General features: G+C 37.3%; 2 protein-coding genes across 2 annotated transcripts in view; both read left to right on the forward strand.

Moving 5' to 3' along the window:
• Positions 1–821: 821 nt before the first annotated feature.
• LOC137297001 (uncharacterized) lies at positions 822–1,519 on the forward strand. Its single transcript, XM_067828934.1, has 2 exons — positions 822–1,159; positions 1,330–1,519. Exons 1-2 carry the CDS (start codon positions 822–824, stop codon positions 1,517–1,519), a joined length of 528 nt encoding a protein of 175 aa, XP_067685035.1.
• Positions 1,520–4,893: 3,374 nt separating this feature from the next.
• The window catches only part of LOC137296103 (uncharacterized), a 52,000-nt gene continuing 31,925 nt past the window's right edge, over positions 4,894–24,968 (forward strand). Inside the window, exons 1-2 of the mRNA XM_067827784.1 lie at positions 4,894–5,009; positions 7,909–8,734. Coding sequence (XP_067683885.1) covers positions 7,984–8,734 — 751 coding nt within the window. The 5' untranslated portion in view covers positions 4,894–5,009; positions 7,909–7,983. The remainder of the gene's footprint in view (positions 5,010–7,908; positions 8,735–24,968) is intronic.

A 24,968-nucleotide genomic window follows, 5' to 3' on the forward strand; every position in this document is an offset into this window, starting at 1 on the left:
ATAATACATACACCTGGCAAATGTAAATACATTCTGGGTAAAGTTAAGTATAGGCTAATATTGATTGATGTTACATTCATTTATTCCTGCACGGCGAACTCGATGATTTTAAAATATGTATATTGTCGGATGACAACAATCGGATGAAGGTTTCAAATGTTGGTGGTTGAGTCAGATGTACGGAAAAGCTATCCGATCTTCGTTGGTAATATTTTGGACATATTAATAAAAAAAAAGGGTGCTTCTTCGAACGACGCCATGTTTTGCTGCGTGAGTTTCCGTTCGAGACCGACAAATCACGAATGTGAGCCGAAAAATCTCCGAAGACGGCAGAGTGTGTTTCAAGTATTACCGACATTGTTTCCGATATGGCCGATGTGTTTCAGTTATTACCGCTAAATTGCCGATATGGTTGGAATTGTTTCGCGAGTGGGCTGCGTTTGTTTACATTTGAGATGCAATTCCTTCAAATTTGCTGTAATTCCTTCAATTACTTAGGGGGGCCTGATTCCTGTTGAATTCAAAACTGGAATCGCTATGGTGTATATTTGTATATTTTTTTAATTTCATTCGACTTCAAAATTTCATATTATGTATCTGTGTCAATTTATAGCCCTTCGTAGTAGGTCCAATGCAGCGCGAGTGCAGTTTTCGCTGAAGCTTCACTTCTAATGATGCTGCGATTAAATGAAACAAATGTGCCCCAAATCCCTGACGTCATGTCACTCTGAGGTCACCACACTGTGACGTCACGCTATTGTTGCCCATATGCGCATGGAGACAAGCTGTGTTTACAACAGCGTCAAAACTTATGGTCTAAAATGGGATGTAAGCAAACTAAGGTTACGCCATTGAAGCAAACATCTCCCGAGGAGGCTCTGGCGGGCAAGATCAACTGCTCTCACGAACTGTACTACGCCAAGAGTCAGGTGACACCATCCACACCCCGTCTTTCAGGGGATGAGATTCTTCAGCAGCTGAGAGAGGAGGGACTGGTTCCCGTCCACCAGACAAGCGGTGGAGTTGCTTTCTCTGTGCCCGCCACTGGGTGTGTTGGTTCCCGCAGCAAACCACCCCGACGTCTGGAGCAAATCCCAGTGCGGTGCTTCTACACAGCTGAGAGGAGGAGACAGAAGGCTGACGCTTTCAGACTTAACAAGTATGTCAATACCTCAGATGTACAGTTTTGGGATTGTCTTGTTCAATATCGTGATCCATGTCGACTTGTAGCCTAACGTTGCACACTATAGTTTCATTATGGCCGATACCGATTTAGTTTGCCTTCCTTCGATTTGACTGGCATGTTCCATTTACAATCAACTGTTGCAGACTGGTTGATCAAGTTCAGAGGAAACAGCTGGACAGAGAAATAAAGCACAAAGCTGTGAAAGACGAGAAGAAACGCCGCCTGTTCTTGAAGAAAATGAGGGCGGAACATCAGCTCCAGATGAGGGAGGAGAAACTAAAGAAGCTGGAGGAAGAGCGGGCGGAGAAGAAGAAGAAGTCATCCAAGAAATAGATGAACTTGGGTGTGGGTGGGGCTAGGGTGGGCTGACGTCGGGGATATGGCGGGCATGAAGACAGGCCATTGTGTGAGACAAGTCAGGGTGTGAGCATAATGTAAAATAAAAAATATGTCTCAAAAGCAACATATGTACATGCACTGTTTGTACTAAATAGATATATAACATTTATACCATATTTATAAACATATTTTTCATAGATCGGTGATGACAGGCCAGGTAGTGAGGATTGCTCATCAAGAAACTAACTATGCATTATGTAGAAAGATTTCCAAAAATGTCCACATCCATTATCAGCGATATGAAGATTTATAACATAGTATAAAATATATTTACATCACTTTGTATTAAGTTCTGTAACATTGTTCATTTCAAGTATTTCGTACATCCCCATCTAATATCTCTACCAGATAGGTTAATGTACCAAAGAGAAATAGATATACGATACTGATAAAATATGCAAAAATATGTACCACTGTCTGTGATATTTGGATTGATTATATAACTTTGTATTAATTATGTAACGTTGTTTATTTCGAGTATTTTGTATATTCTAAATAAAATCTTGAAGTATGTCATCATGCATTTGTTTATTCCTGGTATGGAACATGGATTCCCCTTTGGGTTTACTTAGATTTACACCTACTTCTTTGAAAGGCATTGGTATCTTTTTTCTAGACTGACGTTTTGTGTATTTTTTAATTCGTAGTGGGAGAGGGCTGGACGTTTCGCCTATGTAAGCCTCTCTTCATTGGTATCTGATCTGAAACGTCCCGCCCTCTCCCACCACGAATTAAAGAACACAAATCCGCCATAGCCGACGGCACCCAAGCCAACCCTGACCATGTCATGTCATCACCGATCTGCCACGTACTATGACAAAATAAGGTCAGCATTTGTGTTTCATGACACCAGAGTACATGGATAAAAGGGCAAGATATGTTTGTTGAACATGTTGTTCAGGCAGGTTGAACTAGCCTCCGTTTCAAGAAGCGATTGTTTAACTTAAAAGTAAGAAACTATAGAATCTGAAAACAAAAAAGAGAGTTTGGAGACATCCCCGAAAACTGGAGGAAGCAAAAGGAGAAGTATAGGTGATTTCAGAGTATACTTTAGCAAAACGAATCGTGGTCAAATGAATCGCCCGTAAAAGGTAATTCGGAAACCCACACCAATATGAACAGTAGAGCTGTGTTCGATGACCTGGGTGTTGTGATAAAACGAAAAGAAGGCCTTGACAGAAAGGAGTTATATCTCTGTTTTGTCGACCTAGCCAAACTTTGGTAGTCGTGACAGTTTATTCTTCAAGTTATATTACTTTGACATCAGAGGTAGACTTTGAAAAGGTATTGTATGTATGATACTGTGAATTCATGCTTGCAACGCAATGGTCAGATATCTGACTTCATTCTCTGCTTTCTTGGTATTGAACAAGGGGATGCAATGTCACCGATTCTCTTCTCCCTATTTCTTGATGATGTAGATGGCATTGCAGGAAAATAGTGACTCGGGATTGTTGCGGGACTAACTAATAACAGCCTTATCGTAGTGCTATTTCTGGACCACAAGGTGCTCACGTATGTGAAACCCCGAGAGTTTTGCAGCTGTCTCCAAACACGCTATAAAACATTGTTCGGACAGGGGTTAAAAAGTTATTGTAAATAAAACTAAAAGTATGATTTTGCGTAAAGGAAGGAAGTTCAGAGGGAAGGAGAAATGGTTTTTAGACGACTCCCAGCTTGAAATTGGATTTAATTCTTGGGTGTTAAGAGTGATGTCCCTTTTCAAATGCAGAAACTTTGATGCTCTAAATACTCATCGTAGTCATTGTCTAAAGACGTCAGTCAGGGCTCTAATAATAGTTTGTGTTTTGCATTAAAATGTCAACTTTATCATTCACGTTCACATATAATCACTCGAGAAAACATTTTCATGATTTTTAATGTTGAATCTATAGAACAGTTCCCAGGTAAAGGAGCTTTAAAAAAATCCCGATTCTTTTCATTTTTATCTAAATAATATGCATTTGCGAATACTTGCTAGGTATTTGTGTTAACACACACACGTTCTGTATACGTATACAAACATATAATAATCGAGAGGACAAAGGTCTAGAGCCATTAATGTTGTTCTTAAATGTGCATGCAGCATGGGTAATTATGATTTTTTACTGAAAATCTTGTGTGAACTGTTTGATTGTTTTGTAACTTCAACCATGATATGAATTTAAAATTTGGGGAATCACAAAATGTACTGAATTCAGTTAAAAGTCTGCAAATCAACGCCAAATCTTCAACAGTTCCCGCGTATGGTGAACGTGAGAGAGGTACCCTTCACATATCAAGTATATATTCACATGTTACGTTATTTGTCGAAGCTATTATGCAGCAAGAACAGTACACTGTGGGCTATGTATGGTCAGTTTAACGATTTAAATATCGGTTATAAATATTGGCTGAATAATGTCAACAATTATGCTGTATGAACTTTGCTTGTGGACACATTAGGGAATTTCACGATGTCTCAGGAGACGACTAACGGGATCTGGGGATCGGTTTCGCTGACATGGTTGACACGTGCTATCTGTTACCAATTGCCCATGCAGACCGATGCTCGTGCTGTTGGTCACTGGATTGTCTGGTCCGAACTCGATTATTTACAGACCGCCGCCATATAGCTAGAATATTGCTGAGCGCGGTGTAAAACTAAATTCATACACTCATTCTAATGAATACAATATTATGACCAGTCTGTGTAAACAGTAGTCACTCAAACAGAACCTGAAACAAATGTACATAATACAACCCATCCAAGTCTAGAATGTGTGCCAGTCTAGATTAGCCTACCTCAGTTTGAAAATGAAGAAACGTATAAAAAAAGAAAATAAGTATATTTTACATGCAATTACTGTAAAATGTGTTCATTTCAGAGTCAATCGTTAGTCTATCCGAAAATCAATGTTCCAATATAGTAATAACTAGACGCCTTATCGATGCCTTGTAAGATATACCTAGATAATCTAACACGTGTTTACTATATCTATTTCAAAACAACTTATCGATAAGATTTTTAAGAGCTTTGGCTCACTCACAGTGGAGAAATGTTCTTCTGCTACTTGACGGACTTATCCCAAATCGTCATTGTCGGGTCTCTATGATCTTTCGTAGTATAAGTAATTCACTATCTCAAACAGATTTCACAGTGGCAAATAATTGATAGTGGATACCGACAAGATTACGTCTCGATGCCGAGATTTAAATGTATTGGTGATACTTCCGAGACCCTTCTGATTGTAAAGTGTCGCTGAGATTAGAGCCGAACGAGCACTTCAACCCGTGGCGTCCTGTTGCTAGGTGACAGGGCAACCCTCAATGGCGTTGTCAACAAGCAAACAAGATGGCGGCCTACGGAGCAGGTTCTCGCACCGCATGGATAGAAACTAGTTAATGGATGGGTATTACGCCACTGTCATCCTATTCATGACGGGTAAGATAATGTCGATGTGTTTTAATTATATTTACGACCTGAGATTGAAAATGTCCAGTGACAAACCACAGTGAACGCTGATAACTTTAGCAGGAGTCCCACATCGGACACCCCTCACAAACACAAGTAACAACCTAAAGCCTACAATTTAAGACTAGGTACTGGAAATATGAAAATCATCATTCACATATTTTGAGAAAATTACTTATAACTTTGTAATGCCCTGAATGCAATATTTACATGCACATTAATTCCTTTTCTGTAAAAATATTGTGATTATCTTACTGAAAAGTTGAATTTTGACAAATTGTCCCGACAGTTACACAGTATTCTTTCTGATAAATTTGCAATGGTAATCCGCATTTATCTGCCACACAGCTATTTACCTTATAACAAAACACAAATGTATTTTTTAACATATCAATGTACAGTGTGTATTTTCAACTGAACATTATTCTACATATTTTCTTCACCTGATCAGAATTTGAACTATTTGTTTCTTGATCTCTTAGTAGAACTTTAAATAAACTTTCATAGATACCAAAGTTCCTGCATCCTCAATGGCCCACTTTGCTTTGACTATGTTCTGTTATAATGTATCCGTGACCCTTCAAGTATTACAGCTATGTCTTGAGACAAAGCCACATTGTACTCATATGTGAAAGACTTTGAAGGTAATATGGGAAGCTGGTGATATTGCTGATAAAAATTGTGACATTGCCTCCAAACAGAAACAATAGTTATGTTGTGCAGCAAATCTAATAAGAGTGGAAATTTAGGACACTGAATAATCATGATTATCATAACTCCATGCATCAGTCACCTTCGGCACAATGAAGAATGAGATATAAATTTTAACATCACCTGATACGGAGTGAAATGAAAGAGTGAAAATGTTGTTGGTTTGATTTTAGGCAAGATCAAATCAAAACACTTTATGTATTGTAGTTATTAACAGCTGTCTACACACACGCACCCACACACACGTGTACACATGCAGATACGCACACATGTACTCACTACACAAAATACATGCAGGCATGCACACACAAGTACATGCACACACACTACACAACCCACACACATGAACACTCACCACGGAACCCGGATACTCGAAATAGACACATGTGAACACAAACACCACACAACACAAACAAGGTGAAATAGAAGCGATACGTGTGGCAGGATAACCCAACACTCAATACATGCACACACACATACAGACACAAACACTCCCAGAACTCCACATAACAACAAAAACAATCAACACTGATGCCCTCACCGTAGACAGTGCTATATAACTGCAATAATCATTCAATCATCATCACATTATCACACAACATCATGACCTCCCCTAAACTTGAGTTTTACATAGAAATGGAGAAAGACGTCTTTCTCCAGTTCTATGAGTTTTACTAAAGTCTGCAAACTCAACAAACTCCACCTTTCCCTTCGTTGTTATTAAGCTGACTTGCAGCGATTAAACTGAAATAAAATGCTTCTAAAGGCGGCCTACCTCAAGAACTTATCATTCATAGATTTTTCCTTCATAAATCTAAGCATAATTCCAATACGGGTCATTTTCCAATAATTAAGGGTAAGTGTGCTCTCTGGCCAGTTGAGTTGTAGTTGTAATAACAGATCCGAGTATACAAGAGGATGAAGATATCAGTCATCACACCTGACTCATGAGTAAGGCCTGACTGACATGCTGACAGTGGTATTGTTGTATTTACAGGCTTGAGCTAGTAACATGATAATTATCTGGCACAGAGAGGGCTTACTGTCAAATTACGGAGGTATCTTACATTAATCATAACATGTATTTAAAGTGTGAAGATATGGATTAGAACAGGACCTAGATTGTTTAGGCTCTCTTTGCAGTATGATAGTCATAGGTAGCATACATTAACATCAACTTTGCTTATCCAGTGGTTAACAGTATGAGCATCAAACTACGGATATGATGACATGTATCAACCAAGTCAGTGAGTCTGACTAACTGATCCTCTTAGTTGCATCTTAAGACAAGCTCGGATGAGTAATATTCCTTCTGAACGCTAAAAGTATTTTACTTTTGGCCATTTATGAAGTGTAATATGGGGCAAAATACAATCTAATAAAATTTCTTGTAAGTTTACATTTTCGACCAATAACAGCATTAGGATTTTAATTTTTGAGTGTTGAAAAGTAATATTTTTTCTCAGTCTTGTGAAAAAACTACAACCGTTGGGTTCATGAAGCTAGACGTAAAACTGATCTCAATTAATCTTGAATTCTGTTGTTTTCATTTGATCGTATTATATTTCAAAAAGAGCCAAACATCTCTAATCATTTGGCACAGAGTTCAGTATGTGGACAAGAGTAGAAAAGATTATTTTGACTCTACTTGGTGCTTGAAGATTAGTTAATAGCATACAGCAATCCAAATGCATATTTTTGCATGATTCCAGTGAGTGTTTGCTAAATCTTTCTGGTACTGATTTCATAATAGAATTTATTTTAATTTCAAAATATTTTGTTCCTCAGTCTTATTCAGGGCATGTAGATTCAGTCAATGAAATCCTATTACACTAATCTCCAGTACAGTGCACCAGGACAAGGAATGAGTGGTATGTTCATTAGCTGTGGGTGTAACCTCCTCTGTAATCCTGCTAGTTGCCAACATAATGTATATGACTCATGCATATTCATCAGGCATTGTGAATATTCATCCACCAGTCATCGGGTCAGGTTGATACAATGTAAACAATACTGATCAATATTCTGTAATCACACTGTAACCGTCTCAGCTCATGTTGGCAGCAACACATAGACCCTTAGCGGTTCTGGCCATTTCTGATGCTTTTTATTACAAGGGGGTGATGGGTTACTGGTGAATATTTGTTTGTTTTTTCAGGAGGTGCTGATGGGCAGAGGATGTGATGATGTCATAAAGATACCTATCTAACACAGGACTGTGATTATTTTCAACATGGAGGAGCCTTTCTTTTTCCAACAAGCTGGGTTCCATTATCCAACAAAACGATTCAGGAAACTTCCAGAGGAATTACCAGACAGTTTAAAATTTGCCCATCTGAATCCTCGTGTCGCCGCCTACTTGGCCAGCAAGGAGAAGCAAAAACAGGAAGAAGATTTGTTCGGAGATGGACTTGGGAAGAAAAGTCTTATGCCAGAGATTAACCAAGCATTTCAGCACGTCAAAAACCATTTGGACACCACTCTGTCCAATGATGAAGACTCACAGAGATATCTCTTTGAAGAGGCAAGGAGGTCTGCCTTAACTATTCTCTACCAGTTGGGTAGAATTATATACAATTATGAAAATCTGGGAGAATATATTCCAAAGAGCTTGGAATACCAGTTAATGCTCAATTATAAGGATCTCACAGCAGATGTGATTCATGTTCCTCGGGAATGGCAGACAGTGGTAGCACGGGAGATGTACAATCGAAAAGTTACAGAAATCCAAAGTGATGATGATAAACAAGGTATTGACGAGGATGGGAGGTCGACTCGAACTGATAAACAAGACAAGTTAAAGAAGAAAGTGCCTAAGTCAGGATTGCCAGAAATAGTTGAGGATGAGGACTCGAATCGGACTACAGGTGTGGCGACAACTCGACGTAGTGACAGCAAGCAGTCTGGACAGTCCAAGAAACCAGGAATGAGCCGGACAGATCGGGGGAAAAATACGCTTCATACTGAATCTTCACGATTGTCAGGTTGGTTTTGTGCTTTATTCTTTGTTGTTCTTTATTTGTGGGTTTAGATGGAGGTATCACCCAAGGTGTTAAAAATTTGTTGGGCAGAGTTGCTTCCCTTAGTTGTGCGGGTATGTTCTTATCATGGGTCTGAATCCAGCTTTCAGAGCTTTTACCTTTCAATAAGCTGTGCTATGGCACTTATGACTTTCTTACCGTTAAGAGAGCTTAAAAAATCTAGGCCCTGTCATGTATGTTTTGCATTATTTGGGGCACAGAGGTGAAGTTGCTGTGCAGTACCAGTTGGGTGTGAAGAACTTCATGGGTGCAAATCCATGATTCATTCTTGATCTTTGGTCTGTTGGCACTATAGACCATGACTGTGGATTTATCAAAACTGTAAACGTTTATGACCTGCTGTTGTAACTTATAATGTATATGTTGTAACTAAAGGGACAGATAAATATTTTCTTCATTGTTAATAAGTTGTCAGCTGTATATAAGTGTGATAGGTAAACAGTTCCAAACCCAAATGGCATTTCCTGAATTGATGCTTAACTTCTATCAGAGTATGAAAATCCAAAAACTTTCAGACTGACCACCGGACTGGTTAGATGTAAAACTTGCCAGCCCTGACCAAAACTTTCATATACGTGTCTAAGTCTTAAACAGACCATCGAGCAAGTGAGTTTGACAGTCTGCACACCCATGTTGAAAATAATTCATCCCGGGTGGCCAAGCAGGCAGATATTTCAAACGCTGCCTCTATATCTAAAACATCAAATAAATTTGCATTGAACTCAGTGAAGCCAATAGTTTTTATTTCTTGACTGCATGCAAGCGAATTTCTTTGGCCAGTGTAGTTTATTGTTTGGATTCTGTTTGCGATTTACCAAATCTGTTTATAGGTCTAATTAAAAACATATAACTCCGCACAAGTGCAGCCACCAACAAGTGCTTCCATGGTCTGGCTCCATCTTATTTGCAAGAACTGCTGCACCATATTCTCCATCTAGAGCTCTTTGATCTCGGCACAAGCATCTCTGTACTGTTCCTAAGTATAAGATGGTCACATTTGGTGAAAAAATCCTTTGCCTCAGCCTTATGGAATGAGCTGCTTGCATGCATCAAAACGTCTGAAACTGTGCCTGTTTTCAAAAATAATCTAAAGAATTATCTCTTTCAAAAAACATTTCTATAACAATCACCTTGTCTGATCAGCACACAGAGCACACAATTGTGTGAACAGATGCGCTACAGAAATTCAACCAAATGTTTTAGGACTACATGCACCATGTGTATGTGAAGATGTTAACTTTGTGGCTGTCGTACTAAGTGAGTGAGTGAGTGAGTTTAGTTTTATGCCGCACTCAGCAATATTCCAGATATATGGCGGCGGTCTGTAAATAATCGAGTCTGGACCAAACAATCCAGTGATCAACAACATAAGCATTGATCTGCGTAATTGGGAACCAATGACATGTGTGAACCAAGTCAGCGAGCATGACCACCCTATCTCGTTAGTCACCTCTTACGACAAGCTGAGTTGCCTTTTGTGGCAAGCATGGGTTGCTGAAGGCCTATTCTACCCCGGGACCTTCACGGGTCTGTCATACTAAGACTGAAAATTCTACGCAATGTCAGTCTTTGAATACTGTATTTATAGTGAGTGTTCCATATAATTATTCAGAATGTTATAACAAAACAAATATTTTTCGTAGAGTGTGAACTCTTCCAATTAATCTGGAATTACAGTCATTGATAATGACAAGAAAGCAGGGAAACATACAGACAGTATACACAATATAATTGATTCAATAGACTCTAAATTCTTGTCAGGTAACTGAAAATTTTACATTATTGACAACACAGATTATTACAATGCAACCATCAGCAGTGAAAAGGCTCTGCTATGTGTGCAACCCGGTTGAGTCAGGTGCAACTACTGATGTCAACTTACTCCAGGTACAAGATGTATGTGATTCATTACACAGTGATTTGGCACTTATATCATATTATAACTGTATCATAACTGACTTGCTACAAAGAGTATCTGTATGTTTGATGCTAATGTTGTTTACAGATCAAACAGTACAGTTGGTTAAAGGTAATCATAATTGTTTGGATGTTGTTTATATTGTTTATTTTATTTTACTGAAAATTGTTCAAAGGGGAGTATAATTTTGTGTGGTGTTACTGTAGTTGGCTAGTTCTGTTCTGTTCTGCAACATTTTCATTATAACTTTCATGAGCTTGATGTGTATTTATAATTATCATTACTCAATGTTACATTATTGTAAGAAACTTACTGTTATTATTATTGAACTTTAAGAAAATTCAACAAACATCTATGCTCTCTTACACATGTAACTTGCACACATGTACATGAACACACGTATAGACATGGACACACATACTGATCAAATAGGGCAAAAGTGGCATAAAATTAAATCCTCTTACTCTTATTCGATCACTGACCCGATCATTCACTAACACTTTCTTCTATCTGTCTCTCTCTCTCTCTCACTCACTCACTCACTCACACACACACACACACACACACACATACACACACACACACACACACACACACACACACACACACACACACACACACACTAATGCTACATAGTAACAATAGATATACAGTCTTACGTCCAGTTTTCTATATTAAATCAACAGCTATTGTATGGTCCCCTAATTGGGTACTAATGACTTGAAATCGAGGAGGTTTATATCTCTCATGTGCCTGACATTTGTTATTTAACAAACAAAGTATCCGTCCACTTGGACTCTTGACCCCTCTATGACCACAAAGTAGGAACATTTATGTGCCTCAAGGAATAAAAGCATTTAAATCTCCAGTAACATCTTGCTTTGTCACAAATGGAGAAGGCTAACAAGTTTGCATGGCCATAGAATTGCCTTGAATACCTGCCATTAGATATTGAGATAGACTTGGACAAGAAATACTGAGGGCTAGCTCTGTAGTTATTTCAGCAGTATCTTTCACGAACAGAGTAAAGCTATAAAATGTCTGTCATCTGCCGGCAGCGATTTCTAGATTACAGTAGAAATGTTTACTCAGTAGTGTGTTGGATAACATCATCTGAAGATAGACTGCTTTATGCTTGAGGAATATCATTCTGCTGACTTGTAGTCATGTGGAAGATTGGATTGAGTAGATTCACGAAATATAACATATCAGTTTATGTTATGTGTGGTTCAAGGGAGATCATTCCCAACTGTTCTGTCACTGTTACCATTCATACTGTATTATTGCAGTAATATTTTAACATACATCAGACTTTGTAGGAGTGGTAGGATAGCCATATGGTTAAAGTGTTCACTAGTCCCACCGAAGACCTGGGTTCAATTCCCACATGGGTACAGTGTGTGATGCCTATTTCTGGTGCTCTGTGCTATGATATTGCTGGAATATCGCTAAAATCGGCGTAAAACTACGCTCACTCACTCACCTAGATTTGTTGGCCTAAATAAAGAGTCAGCCACTTTTAGCAATATTCTAGCAATATCACTTCACTGAATATCAGACCGAATTAAGAACTGGTTAGAATAAATAAAGAAAACATACAACTTTTTGGATAACAACTACTTAACAAATACATTTACCTATGTTTCAAAGCTGTTGCCCTTAAAGTTGAATATTCTTTTATACTCACCAGCCTGCAGTAGACTAGAATTCTCTGAGTTTTTTAGTTTTGATTTCAGAATTTGTAAACATTAAAACTCCACAGGATTGCACTAAAAAATTTAATCATTAATATATAAACTTCATTATTACATATATTATTACAGAAAATATAACAAGGTGCCTGTGTATTGCATACTATGTAAGTGAGTTAAATATAACATTGCTTTGGATTTATTTCAACAACATACCAGCAACCTGATCTAGGTGACTGCTGGGATAAGTGTATAGTGTAGTTTTCTTTCAGATGGTAAACAGATAAGTCACACAGTGTAATATAATCTGTTGATTGTCAGTATATGGATAACAAAATTTATTTTAGGATTACCAAAAAATGAAAAATCTCATAGTAATTCAATTGAAAGTAGGCAGATGATGGGGTTATCGTGTAGGGGTAATGTTTTTTGTCTAAAGTGTACTTATTGCAGTAAAGAAATGGATTGCACACTGACGATATGAGTATATTTGTGATAGCATAAATCATAAGTCATTATCACTATGGTGTTCATATCATGACACTGAAAGGTTGTCAATACAAAAAGTGACTGAAATTTACGACTAATGTTATTGAAATGGACTAAGTATTCTTCATAGAAAAAATGACAGATAAATAAAAGCTTATTCCATTATTGTGTCTTAAGTGCTTTTTCATGGTTATATATTTGGTGGGTTGTGGACAGGGTGTCGTCAATTTCAATATCTATGAAATCAGCGTGATAAATTACATGTGAGAAATGTTGTACATTTCATTGATCAACAGGATACCAAGGTTGTAACACAAGCTTTGGGGCAGTAATGGGATAATGGTGTTATCGGAGTGGAATGAAATGGTAGTTTATATCACAGGCTGTTAGATCTGATGTGATACTGCTGATATAAAAAGTATGCGTTGGTGGTTTATAAGTTCAGTAATGATATTGATACACATTCTTATCTGGGATTTATAGTTACAATAGTAAATAATCACCAACATATTGTCTCCATATCTTGAATAAATTTTCTTTGAATATGATCTTTCTTAAAACAGTTATAACATGTTGTTGCTTTTATGCCTGTATGTTTGCTTTCAAAGTTGCGTTACGTTAGTGAGTGAGTGAGTGATTCTGTGTCTACTTAACTAACTTGGTTAGGGCATAATTGTTTGTGGATTTCATTGTCAAAATGTAGAATACATGTAATATCTGTCTGATTAGAATTTTGCTAGACTCAAGCTTCAGACTGACATGTACTGCCTAGCATTCATGTACAAAAATCTAATGGAGCATTATGTATTTTAATGTGCAAAATGGCCCATGGCCCCTGCCTTTCCCAAATCCTTACCCAATCCAAGCCTTTCAATAAGCCTTACTCTATTCCACAGGTACGAAGTTACCAATAAACCCATCTTAGGACTGAGAGGATGGGCCAAATTTTCAGTGTCTACTACAGGGGTAGACACTTTCGGTCTAAACAACCTAACCTGTATCTCACTTTCCTCCCGTATTTTATGTGAAATAGCTAGATTTAGGATGAAAACCAGAAATATTCTATAGATTTTTACTGTCACTTGAGCATTCTTAAAAGCAGAAGGTTTGGAATTATCACGTCCTGTTTATGTTTGTGTCATTAAGTACATGTAGTTGTCTAAACAGTAGCATTTACTTGGAATTGAGAGGACTTGCATTGTAGAGGCAGGGATTGGGATAGAGAACTTTGACAATGGACTATTTCAAGATTATTAGCTATTTTCTGAATTTACAATTGGCCACTGTTCTTGTGTCAATAGTAAACTTCAGATTTTAATGAACCATTTTTTTATTCTAATGTGCAAAATGGCCCATGGTCCCTGCCTTTCCCAATCCTCGTAGAGGTATTTTTCCCTTTGAGATATCTGTAAGGGAAACTGTTTTGGTTACCAGTATGAACACAGAAAATAGCTGAAGGTTAAGACCTCGGCTTAGGGAAGTCAACAGGTATTGAACCGTAGCAGAGATTTGTTAGAAGTGACTCATAAGGGCACAATGTCAATAATCCCGCATATAATGTTGTGCTTCTGTCATGGTAAATACTTTCTGTATAGTTCAGCAGGAGCATATTGAAGCTGTGTATATAATGTAGTGTTTGTTATAATATGAAAATAATAGTATATGATCAAATGATCAGAGATATTTTATTAATTATTGGAATATAAAGTGACAGGTTAAGCATATATCTAATCTCCAATCTCTGCCATAATTGTTGTCTTTTCATGGACACTTTCACCAATGAAGAATAGGTTTGTTATGTGATTTTGGCTGTTTGTCAGTGAAATATGGGACCATTTTGGCAAGTTGTTATTAGAGACAGCAACATTCACTGTCTGTTTGGCTTTGATTTTCATATTTGTCTCAAAAATTAACAAGCTAGTGTGTTAGTTAGGTTTTATACTGCTTTCAGCAGTATTCCAGCTATGTCACAGCTGGGGACATTGGACACCAGAAATATGCTTCACACATTGTACCCATGTACAATTGAGTGATTGACTTGCCTCTGCAGGTGTTTTTGATGGGTGTTATCAGGGGACAGGATACACTCACCTTTTCATGATCACTTGGTGTCATCATTACTTAAGATTGATTTTACATACTCCTGATATAGATGTTATTACATGATGGCCTGCTTTGTCTATTATTTCTTGTAATTTCATGGAATGTAAGTTAACACTTCTTTTTGACAGTCTTAAATTGTATATGTCCAACATTGTTAGCACAGTATATTTTCATTTAAGTCATTGATCAGTGATAGACATAATGACCATATCCCAATCAAAGATTGCTTCACAAAAACTAATTCCATTTTCAATGACTAAATTTTCTGTCTCTTATCAGCACCAAATAACAATTTATACTCTGTGTCAAATTGTGCCAGCAAAGCAATTTCCAATTTATTACCATTCAATATAAGCTCCACGCTTACACCCTGGATCAAATAACAGAATTGAATTCATCCATATCGTTCCTCAATCTAAATTCTTTCGTATTGTTATATAACAGCTTAACTCTATACCCCTTCCATTAAACAGCAAAAGACTAGCAACGATATACCTGTATGCCATGGTTAACCCAATAACTGTAACCAAATTCCAGCATTTAATTACACACCTAATCCCTGGATAAAAATGTAACAAATTCCAACAGAAGTAAATACTAATACACAATACGTCACATCAAACAGATATATATCACTTCTGAATAGGTCCAGAATTCCCTGACGGAGGAATAATGGTCGTATTGTTCAAAAACTACTCGAGGCGGCGCACTAAATCTCTCACAGTTAAACTTGACTCTCTTGCGATGTTGACATTAGTTTCACATTGTAAAGGACGCCCCTCGTGGTCAGGGTAGAAACGTGTACTCTCCTGGAGGAGTAAGACTTGCAGCTCATTTCATGCTTGTTTTGACTTGTTGATAATGGGTCTTACTTGACAACATCGTTGGGCTTATCTGTAGTATTGCTGAAATGTTTTAAAGCCTGTGGCACAGTCTTAATGTTTATTAAGGATTTGGAAACCTGTCCTTCTTACAAAGCCTGTGTATGTGTAATGGGTCCTTGTTATGGGTGTTATTGCCTAGAAATGTTCCTGATAGACAGTTTGTTTAGGAACAGATTACCTGCCCATTGATTCCATTTTCTCGCATTCTCAGGGCAAATGGTTCTAAATAACATTGTTGGTCTTTGTTTGTGTCTACACCTATGGTCTAAAACCAAAATTATTCATTTGTTGACTCAACGGCTATATTTTATGTTTGGTCAGTGTTTACTGGGTATTTGGTTTCATTGATATTTCTGAGGCAGTGACATGTACAAAGCAGGAGGTTTTTCAATTGGGAATCTTTCATTATTAGCCCTAGAGTTTCAGATTGGTGTATTTTTTGAGACACTATCTGGCTGTCATCCAAAATGTCCTACTGATTTTAAAAAAAAATTTTCTCAGAATTTTATTCAAATTAGGATAAAAATTGTTTAACAAACGAAATCGCTGCTACTAGTTTGTAATACGAGGGTGTAAGTGCAGTAGATGGAACAGTGAAACAAATGCATGTGCAGTACTTGCTGTGCGTTAAGTTAGACCAATGCTACTCATTCTCAGTGTTTCATTTAATGTACATACCCCCTTGTAATGCAAACCAATAATAGCAGTTTGAATCTATGATCATTTGTTATACAGTTTTTATCCTGAGTTGAATAAAATTCTGAGATTTAAATGCGCAATTTGCAAGGTAAAATCATGATGATTCGCACTCTTAATTCCACTTTGTTTTGTTTACTGTTTTGTTTGAAGTGAAATTCATTGGCATATTTTCACAGCAAACACACTGTAAGTCAGAACATGGCATATTTTCACAGCAAACACACTGTAAGTCAGAACATGGCATATTTTCACAGCAAACACACTGTAAGTCAGAACATGGCATATTTTCACAGCAAACACACTGTAAGTCAGAACATGGCATATTTTCACAGCAAACACACTGTAAGTCAGAACATGTCTCAGATGATACTTCTTGTTCAATACAGTCGGCATACCATGGTAAAATTTGCCGTTTCATGGAGAGTTTCAATTTGTTATTGACAAAGAAATCCTTAGGCCATAGAGGTATCATGGACCAAATATGAAATGTTTGTTTTCATGATGAACCTAAGACTGATCAATATCTTTTTGCAGGAAGCACTTGTCAGGCATTTTTGTGATGCTGGCATCTTGATTTCTCTCTCCACTTTCTTCCACATTTTTGACACAATGCAAGATACATCTTTGATGTTATCCAACATAATTCTTTGACTTAATCATCTTACATCTTGGACATAATTGAACAAAACGCAATCATAAATTGTGCCTTTGTGACTTCTGCGATTGGCCATGTATGCAACAGTCAAACATGAAGAAATTAATAAAACAGTATAGTTTGTTTTTGTTTGTGGCATTTAATTGACATTAGATTTACCAGTCTAGTTTTTCATTGCAGATGTACAAAAAAGCAGTAAGTGACACATTTTGCTTTGATTTTTATTTCATTTAGTCTTTGGTGCCAAAAGACTGAGTAACTGGGTGTGTTTTTGTGTGTTGAGCTCGTAGCAGATGTGTGGAAATTACAAGTGTGCAGTATTGCTGTATACTGTTTGAGTGTAATACAATGACGCAGTTTCAGAAGTCATAACTGAATATGGATTATTAGTTTTATTAAATCTCCATAATGATATTTCTTCCAATTTATATGTAACATTGATAACATTCCATATAAAGGCAAAGATTTAAAATATTAACTCACAGATTTCTATCAGTTCTCATGTAGCCCGATATCCTTACAAACTACTTTTTTAAAATGTTATTTTTGTGTATTGTCTGAACCCTTTCTCTTTCATAAATATCTTTTTCTTAAAATTATAGGCCAGATATATATAGTAGATCAGTATTAAGTATATAGATTGTTAAATAAAACCAGTAGAACATAACTCCAACCAAAACAGTGTTTTTGGATATTTTTGAAGTGTTCTCAATGACCCTGTCCTTTCAAAAGTGTTGGTTTTGTGTTTTGTTCTAACCCAAGCTCAAACAGTTTTTCTTAAAGCTTCAACCAATAGGCAGTAATACACAGTACCAGTAGATATGTGTTAAGTATATGATAAGACCAATGGAGCATGATTTCGACAGGTGCTAGGTTATTGATATTTTTCGAGTATTCTCAATCACATTGACATTGTTAAAACAGAAACGTTCAACACCTACAGATCAATCGAGTTCCTTCATAGTCAGTCATAAAACAATTCAATAACCACCCTGCCTCTACTTGCTGTCAATAGCACTGATATGTACAAAACGTGAAGTGACATTGATATTCTGATAACATTAGCGCCGTTAGCTGCTTGACGGATTGATTGCAATCTATTACAACCAGCTCTGAATATCTCCTATTACATGATTTTGTCAAACGAGTGATAGTCTGGTAGACTGGGCATGCATGTGTGTGTGACCCAACCCGTGACCTGACCCCAACACAATCTCTAACCCCTGACCCCTGACCCCTGACCCCTGACCCTTAAGACTCTGTGTTAATTTTTTCAAAGCTCCCAGTTACATTAACAATTTTCTTTCTCTCATTAAGATAGACCATCAGTTTGTGAGTGAGTGAGTCAGCATTTAACGTCACATCGGCAATATTTCAGCCATATCATGACGAGAACATTTAACACTGAAATGGAATATATGTATATTATGAAAACCTATCGACAAAGGACAGTAAAACTACTAGAATATCACAATTAGAATTAAAACTAGTTTTTAAAGTTAAAACTGATATCACTATATGGACAATACAATATAAAAACCAGCTGTAGATTACCAACAACAGAAGGTAGATCACCATACTAGGGACCATAGGGACTTACAGTAACTTTACTACCAACATGGACCCTAGCTGGATTTACACCGTAGTTTCAACTGCTGGGGATTGTGGGAAATGTCAGCCAAAATTAAAACAACAAGAATACTACGTTTAAAAATCCTGAAAAGTTTAAATTTACTTTAAATGTTTTGGAACTTACGTACCTTCTCAAGAGGACAATGATTTTACAATACGTTAAGCCCCCTTTGAGGGTGCAGCCACTAACAATCTGAGTTAATAATTTAAACTTCCAATCAAGTTGTAAGTAATGTTCAAACTTATGTATCATTCTTCCTCGGTACTATATAGCAGCTCCCAACAGCACTAAGTGTAAATTATTAAAGTAGTATATAGTACTGTACAGTATATAGTAACATATTTTCAACTGTTTGGCTAAATATATTTCTAGTTCTAAATAGGACACAGCAGCCATTTCATCAGTACGTGATGAATACTGAGAGAGTGAGTATAGTTTCACGCCACATTCAGCAATATTCCCACTATATGATGGCGGTCTGTAAATAATCAAGTTTGGGCCAGACAGTCCAGTGATCAACAGCATGAGCATCAATCTGCACAACTGGGAACAGATGACGTGTCAACCAAGTCAGCGAACCTGACCACCTGATCCCGTTTGTCGCCTCTTACAAAAAGCATCGTCGCCTTTTATGGCTAACACAATGACGTTATTATTCAATGCACAGTTAAATGATATCTTAATATACAGTCAAGTCTCGTTACTCCAACCAACATTTGTCCAACAATCAGCATTATCTGACGCTTTTGTTGGTAACAAATTGAATAAACATAAATTAGTCTCAATTATTTAGTCTGACATCTGCTGTGCAACCAACAATGTCGGATTAGCCGAGACTTGACTGTAATAATATTTGAATGTTTTATAAATCAGTGGAACAATATTTTCACTGTCTGTATAGAAGAAGCAAGTAAATGAGTACAGTTTAATGACACTTTTAGCAATAAACCAACAATTTTTACATCATGGGACACCAGAAATGGGCTTCTCACATTGTACCCTTATGGGGAATTGAACCCAGATCTTTTGTCATGACTAGCAAACGCTGTAACTACTTTGCCATCCCACTGCCCCTGAGAAGAAAAACAAAATATGTTTTTCATAGTTAATTGTATCAGTACAATACAGTGCACAGTTCTATAAAGCATTATCTTAACACCAAGACAGTCTTAACTGCTAAGAAATAACAGTCTTAGGGCCAAATAACTCGAGGACCTAGATGTATAGGTACAAAGCTAAGATGATTGGGCCTCCCATACTTTAACACAGACTTTTGATAGTTGTATTGCTGAGAATTCTCATGAATGCTTCTAAAATTTATTTTATTTTTTTCTGAAACTGGTTTCTGAATACAAAAGTTTACCATGACTAACACATCTAAGCTGAAGCCCACCTGTCCATCCCCAAGGAATTCCAGAAAACCTTCAGCTTTACCTTTGGAAAATGTATGCGTCCCTTGGATAAGATTTTAGGACCACAAGAAGATTGGCTGACTGTTCCTTGTAAATGCTGCACTCAGCAATATTCCAGCGCTGTAGTGACAGACTGTAAATAATCAAGTCTGGACCAGACAATCCATTGTTCAACATCATGATCTTTGATTTACGCAAATGGGATATGATGACATGTCAACCATGTCAACAAGTCAATACCGATGATCCTTGGAATCTGTATTCAGTTAACTTACAGCTTCAGAGGCAAGTTTCAGGGAGAAAAGAGCAATCAAGTGTTAGAGGTACAATTCTAAGAATTATTATCTTTGGTGATGATGTTTAAACTGCATAAGGTCAAAAGTCAATTCATAGCCTGTATCACTACAATCCCAGACACAGAATTCCAGATCTTTATTACAGTTTATCATTTAATGCTTACAACAATTTATGGCGTTAACTGAGCTTTATGCTAAACCCATGTGACTAATCTAGGGGATGTTAATATCAGTCATGTCCACCCAGTGAATACATGGTCTCTTAAGATGAGTAAATAAATGAGACTGGACCAGGCAATCCAGTGATGGACATCATGAACATAAATCTATGGCATTGTGATATATTAGCATGTGTCAACCAAGTCAGCATGCTTGATCCCATTAGTCACCTTAAAGACAATACCATGCTTGGAGTTTGTATTTAGTTAACTTACAGCTTCAGAATCAAGTTTTCGGGACAATTGTCAATCCTGTGTTAGAGTTAGAATTCTAAGAATTACTATATTATCTTTGTTGGCAATGTTCAAATTGCTTTGTGCACATGGTCCCAAGTCAATTCATAGCCTGTATCGGTACAATCCCAGACACAGTGTACCAGAACATTATTTCAGTTTATCATTTAACCCTTATAACATTTTATGGCCTTACCTGAGCTTCATGCTAAACCCTTGTGTCTAATCTCAGGGATGTCAATATAAGTCAAGCCCACCCAATGAGTGCATGGTCACTTATGATCAGTTTTATCAGAACTGTCATTGTAAATTGTGATCAATGGTGTTTATGACAAAATTGTCAATAAACGTCTCCAAGCTAATAACATCTACCGATATGTTTAAGCTACCTAGCAGGACAAAATTTCTGTCCATGACTGATCTAGGTTTGTTTTGTTCCATGTATTCTTTGTAGCCTAAGGTTACGTCAATAGAATGCACATGGTAATATCTTATTATGATATGACTAACGGCTTTGGGTGGTCAGACTGGCTGACTTGGTTAACACATGTCACCCTATCATAATTATGTAGATTGATGCTCATTATATCAATCACTGGATTGTTTGGTCCGGGCTCAGTTATTTACAAAATACCATCTTATAGATGGAATATTGCTGCATTGAAACAAGCAACCATGTGGATGCATGATGTAAATAAAACATTTCTTAAGCATTATACAGTTGGATTTTGAGATTATTTGGAGGAATTTTCTCAGTATATCAGCATACTATGTAAAAACAGAGAATAGTTTGAATTATACAATTTAACGACTTTCAGAGATTTTATGATAGATTGTTAAATTGTACAAACTTCAGAGTTTCATTCAGATTGTTGCAAATACCTATGGATCAGCTGACAGCGATATTGAGATAAACTGGAGTCAATCTATTTCTGATTACAGTGCTACCTTCGTTAAAAAAGAACACTCTAAATATATTGCAGTATGGATTTTTAACCTTCCTTTGCAGTTCAATAACCCTTTTCTAAGTCCATTGTATTGATTTTGTGGTAAATATTATCCAAATGATATTTTATGATTTCATTAACTTTTGATGTGGCATTTTTGTATATCCTAATTTAAACAAATCTGGATAAAAATCAGTCTTAGTTATAGAAAATTTATCTGTTGTGTGGCATGAATGACAGGTTCATAAGCCCATGAACTCTGGTTCATTATTGCTGAAGCACATGTGTGTATCACTGACAATGGTTTGTAGTGTGTGTGAAATTTTTACTGCTTGTTGATACTAGTGCGTAACTGTTAGTGCAAGAGTGATTGATCCGATCATCAGGCAACTGATCAATCCTGATGGTGTCAGGACACTAATCAATATTGACAAAAAAGGAAATATCAAATTAAACTTCAGAAAGTATGTTTCTCATGGTTATGTTTGTTAACTCAAGAAGCAGCTGTTGCAGTTTCCTGACTTGTAAACTGCAATGTAAACAACCAACTTGTTTGTGTGTGTTGACTGTAGTATTAATTGAGGTCTGCTTTGTTTGGGCTGTACTACATTTGTGTCCCGTTATTGTAACATGAGTTTTGTGGTGGGGTTTATGTCACATACCAAAGTAACCACAACAGAAGAATAGTTTGTTTTGCAAAACTTTATTCCTCCCCTTAAGATATAAGTAACCCCAATACCTATACTAAACTAATTCTACAGGTGCAAATACAACTAACTAATCTAATTACCTAACCTAGCTACATATACAGTTCTGTCTACCACTTATATTGCTAAAGTTCTAATACTACTACTACTACTACTAACTACACTAAAATCCTAATACCCTCACTAATATAGATAATGATTACATATAATCCCTTCTGGTCGAATTAGACCACTACCCACCTTGTGCCCTAAAAAGTCCAGATGTTTATATCCCACTTTTACCTTTGAAGGTCGAGCTGTAAGATGGAATTGTCTTAACCTCGTACATATTGCTCTCAGACTTACCATGTGGTGTGACCAGTTCTCAGTTCCTTCTATGATGTCGTCTATGAAGTTGTCTGTATTTGGTATGTTGTGCAATACTTGTCTCATCAGTCGGGAAAATACTGCAGGTGCATTAACTACTCCAAATGGCATCACCTTCCATTGGTATAATCCATCAGGAGTTATAAATGCTGTCAGTTCTTTGCTACTCTCTTCCATTGGAATCTGCCAATATGCTTTGCTTACATCAATTTTGGTAAGATATTTACAGTTCCGTAACCGTGCAAAGATGGAATCAGCTAATGGAATTGGTTCGGCATCAAATACGGTCACCTGATTCAGTTTGCGAAAATCGGTACAAAATCTGTAAGTCGAGTCAGGCTTCTTCACAAGTACAATGGGGGATGCATATGGTGACTGAGAAGGTTCTATCACCCCCATGTCTAACATTAGCTGTATCTCCTTAGCTACAACATCTCTCATATGATGAGGAAGTGGATAGGGCTTGGATCGTATAGGCTCATTACATGTCAGCTTGATCTTATATTCCATACAATCTACCTTCCCTGGTAAATCACTCAGTACATCTTTGAATTCACTTATGAGCTCCTTCACCTCATTTTGTTGCTCCTCTGTCAAATCTTCAGAAATGTCTACATCCTGATACGTTTCCTTAGAAACTAAAGAAGGTGAAGCTATGTCTAACATACTCACCTCTTCAGCCTTGACATCCACCAGACCAGCACTGACATGCACAAGTTGAGCTATGCTGACGTCACATACAGCTGTGTCCTTGACCTCCTCTCTCTCAATGTACCTTTTCAGTAGATTGGCATGATAGGTTTTAATCTTGTTACCAACCTGTATTCTGTAATTGCCAATGCCAAAGGTATCCAGTATTTCATATGGCCCTTTCCACTGCAGCAACAGTTTGTTTGAATCAGTGGGCAACAGAATTAATACTTTATCACCAACCTTCATTTTTCTTGGCTTGGACTTCACATCAAAGAACTTTTTGTATTTACATGCTTTCTTTTGAAGTTCTTGCTGTGCTACGTGAATAGTCTCCTCAAGACGGTTTTGAAGATCTAGCACATACTCATATGTGGTTCTTACCTCTGGATTTGGTATATCTCTTGTCCAGATTTCCCTCAGAATCTGTACTGGTCCTCTCACAGTGCGTCCATATAAGAGTTCAAATGGGGCAAAACCCAAACTCTCTTGAGGTACCTCTCGGTAAGCAAATAACAAAGCAGGTACATACCTGTCCCAGTCATTTGGTCGTTCTGCACACATCCGTTTCAGCATCGTCTTCAAGGTTCCATTGAACTTCTCCACTAGGCCATTGCACATTGGATGATAAGGGGAAGTAGTAAGCTGATGTATGGACAATAGTCTACTTACCTCCTTCATCACGCCTGACGTGAACTGGGCTCCCATGTCTGTTAATATCTCCTTGGGGATACCAACCCTACTGAATATCTCGAACAGAGCTTCGGCAACATATTCCGTCTCTACTCTGGGTAAAGCTACTGCTTCTGGGTATCGTGTTGCATAATCAACCACCGTCAGTATATACCTATTACCCTTGTCTGTGACAGGATACAATGGACCAATCAAATCAACAGCTACCCTCTCAAATGGCACTTCAATTAATGGCATTTGTCCCAGTGGTATTTTCCTTACCTTTCCCTTCGGCATGGTACGTTGACAAATATCACAAGACTGAACATGTCTTCTGACATCACCAATTACTCCTGGCCAATAAAACTGTGAGATTACCCTATCTAGAGTCTTCTTGATTCCAAGATGTCCACCCATCAGTGCTTCATGACATACTTTCATTACCTGTGTGCGCAATCCAACCGGTACTACTGCCTGTACAACTTGTTTACCATTGTCCATTTTATTGGAAGTATGCTTCCTATACAGCATATCATTCTCCACAAAGTAAGAGGAAGTACTAT

This window comes from Haliotis asinina, chromosome 9, assembly GCF_037392515.1.
Source record: "Haliotis asinina isolate JCU_RB_2024 chromosome 9, JCU_Hal_asi_v2, whole genome shotgun sequence".
NCBI lineage: Eukaryota > Metazoa > Mollusca > Gastropoda > Lepetellida > Haliotidae > Haliotis > Haliotis asinina.

What these genes read in the sequence shown, in the direction of transcription:
- LOC137297001 (XM_067828934.1), top strand. Translation starts at nt 822, where the DNA reads ATGGGATGTAAGCAAACTAAGGTTACGCCATTGAAGCAAACATCTCCC. An exon ending in GACGCTTTCAGACTTAACAA is followed by an intron (nt 1,160 to 1,329) that starts GTATGTCAATAC and finishes CAACTGTTGCAG; the next exon opens with ACTGGTTGATCAAGTTCAGA.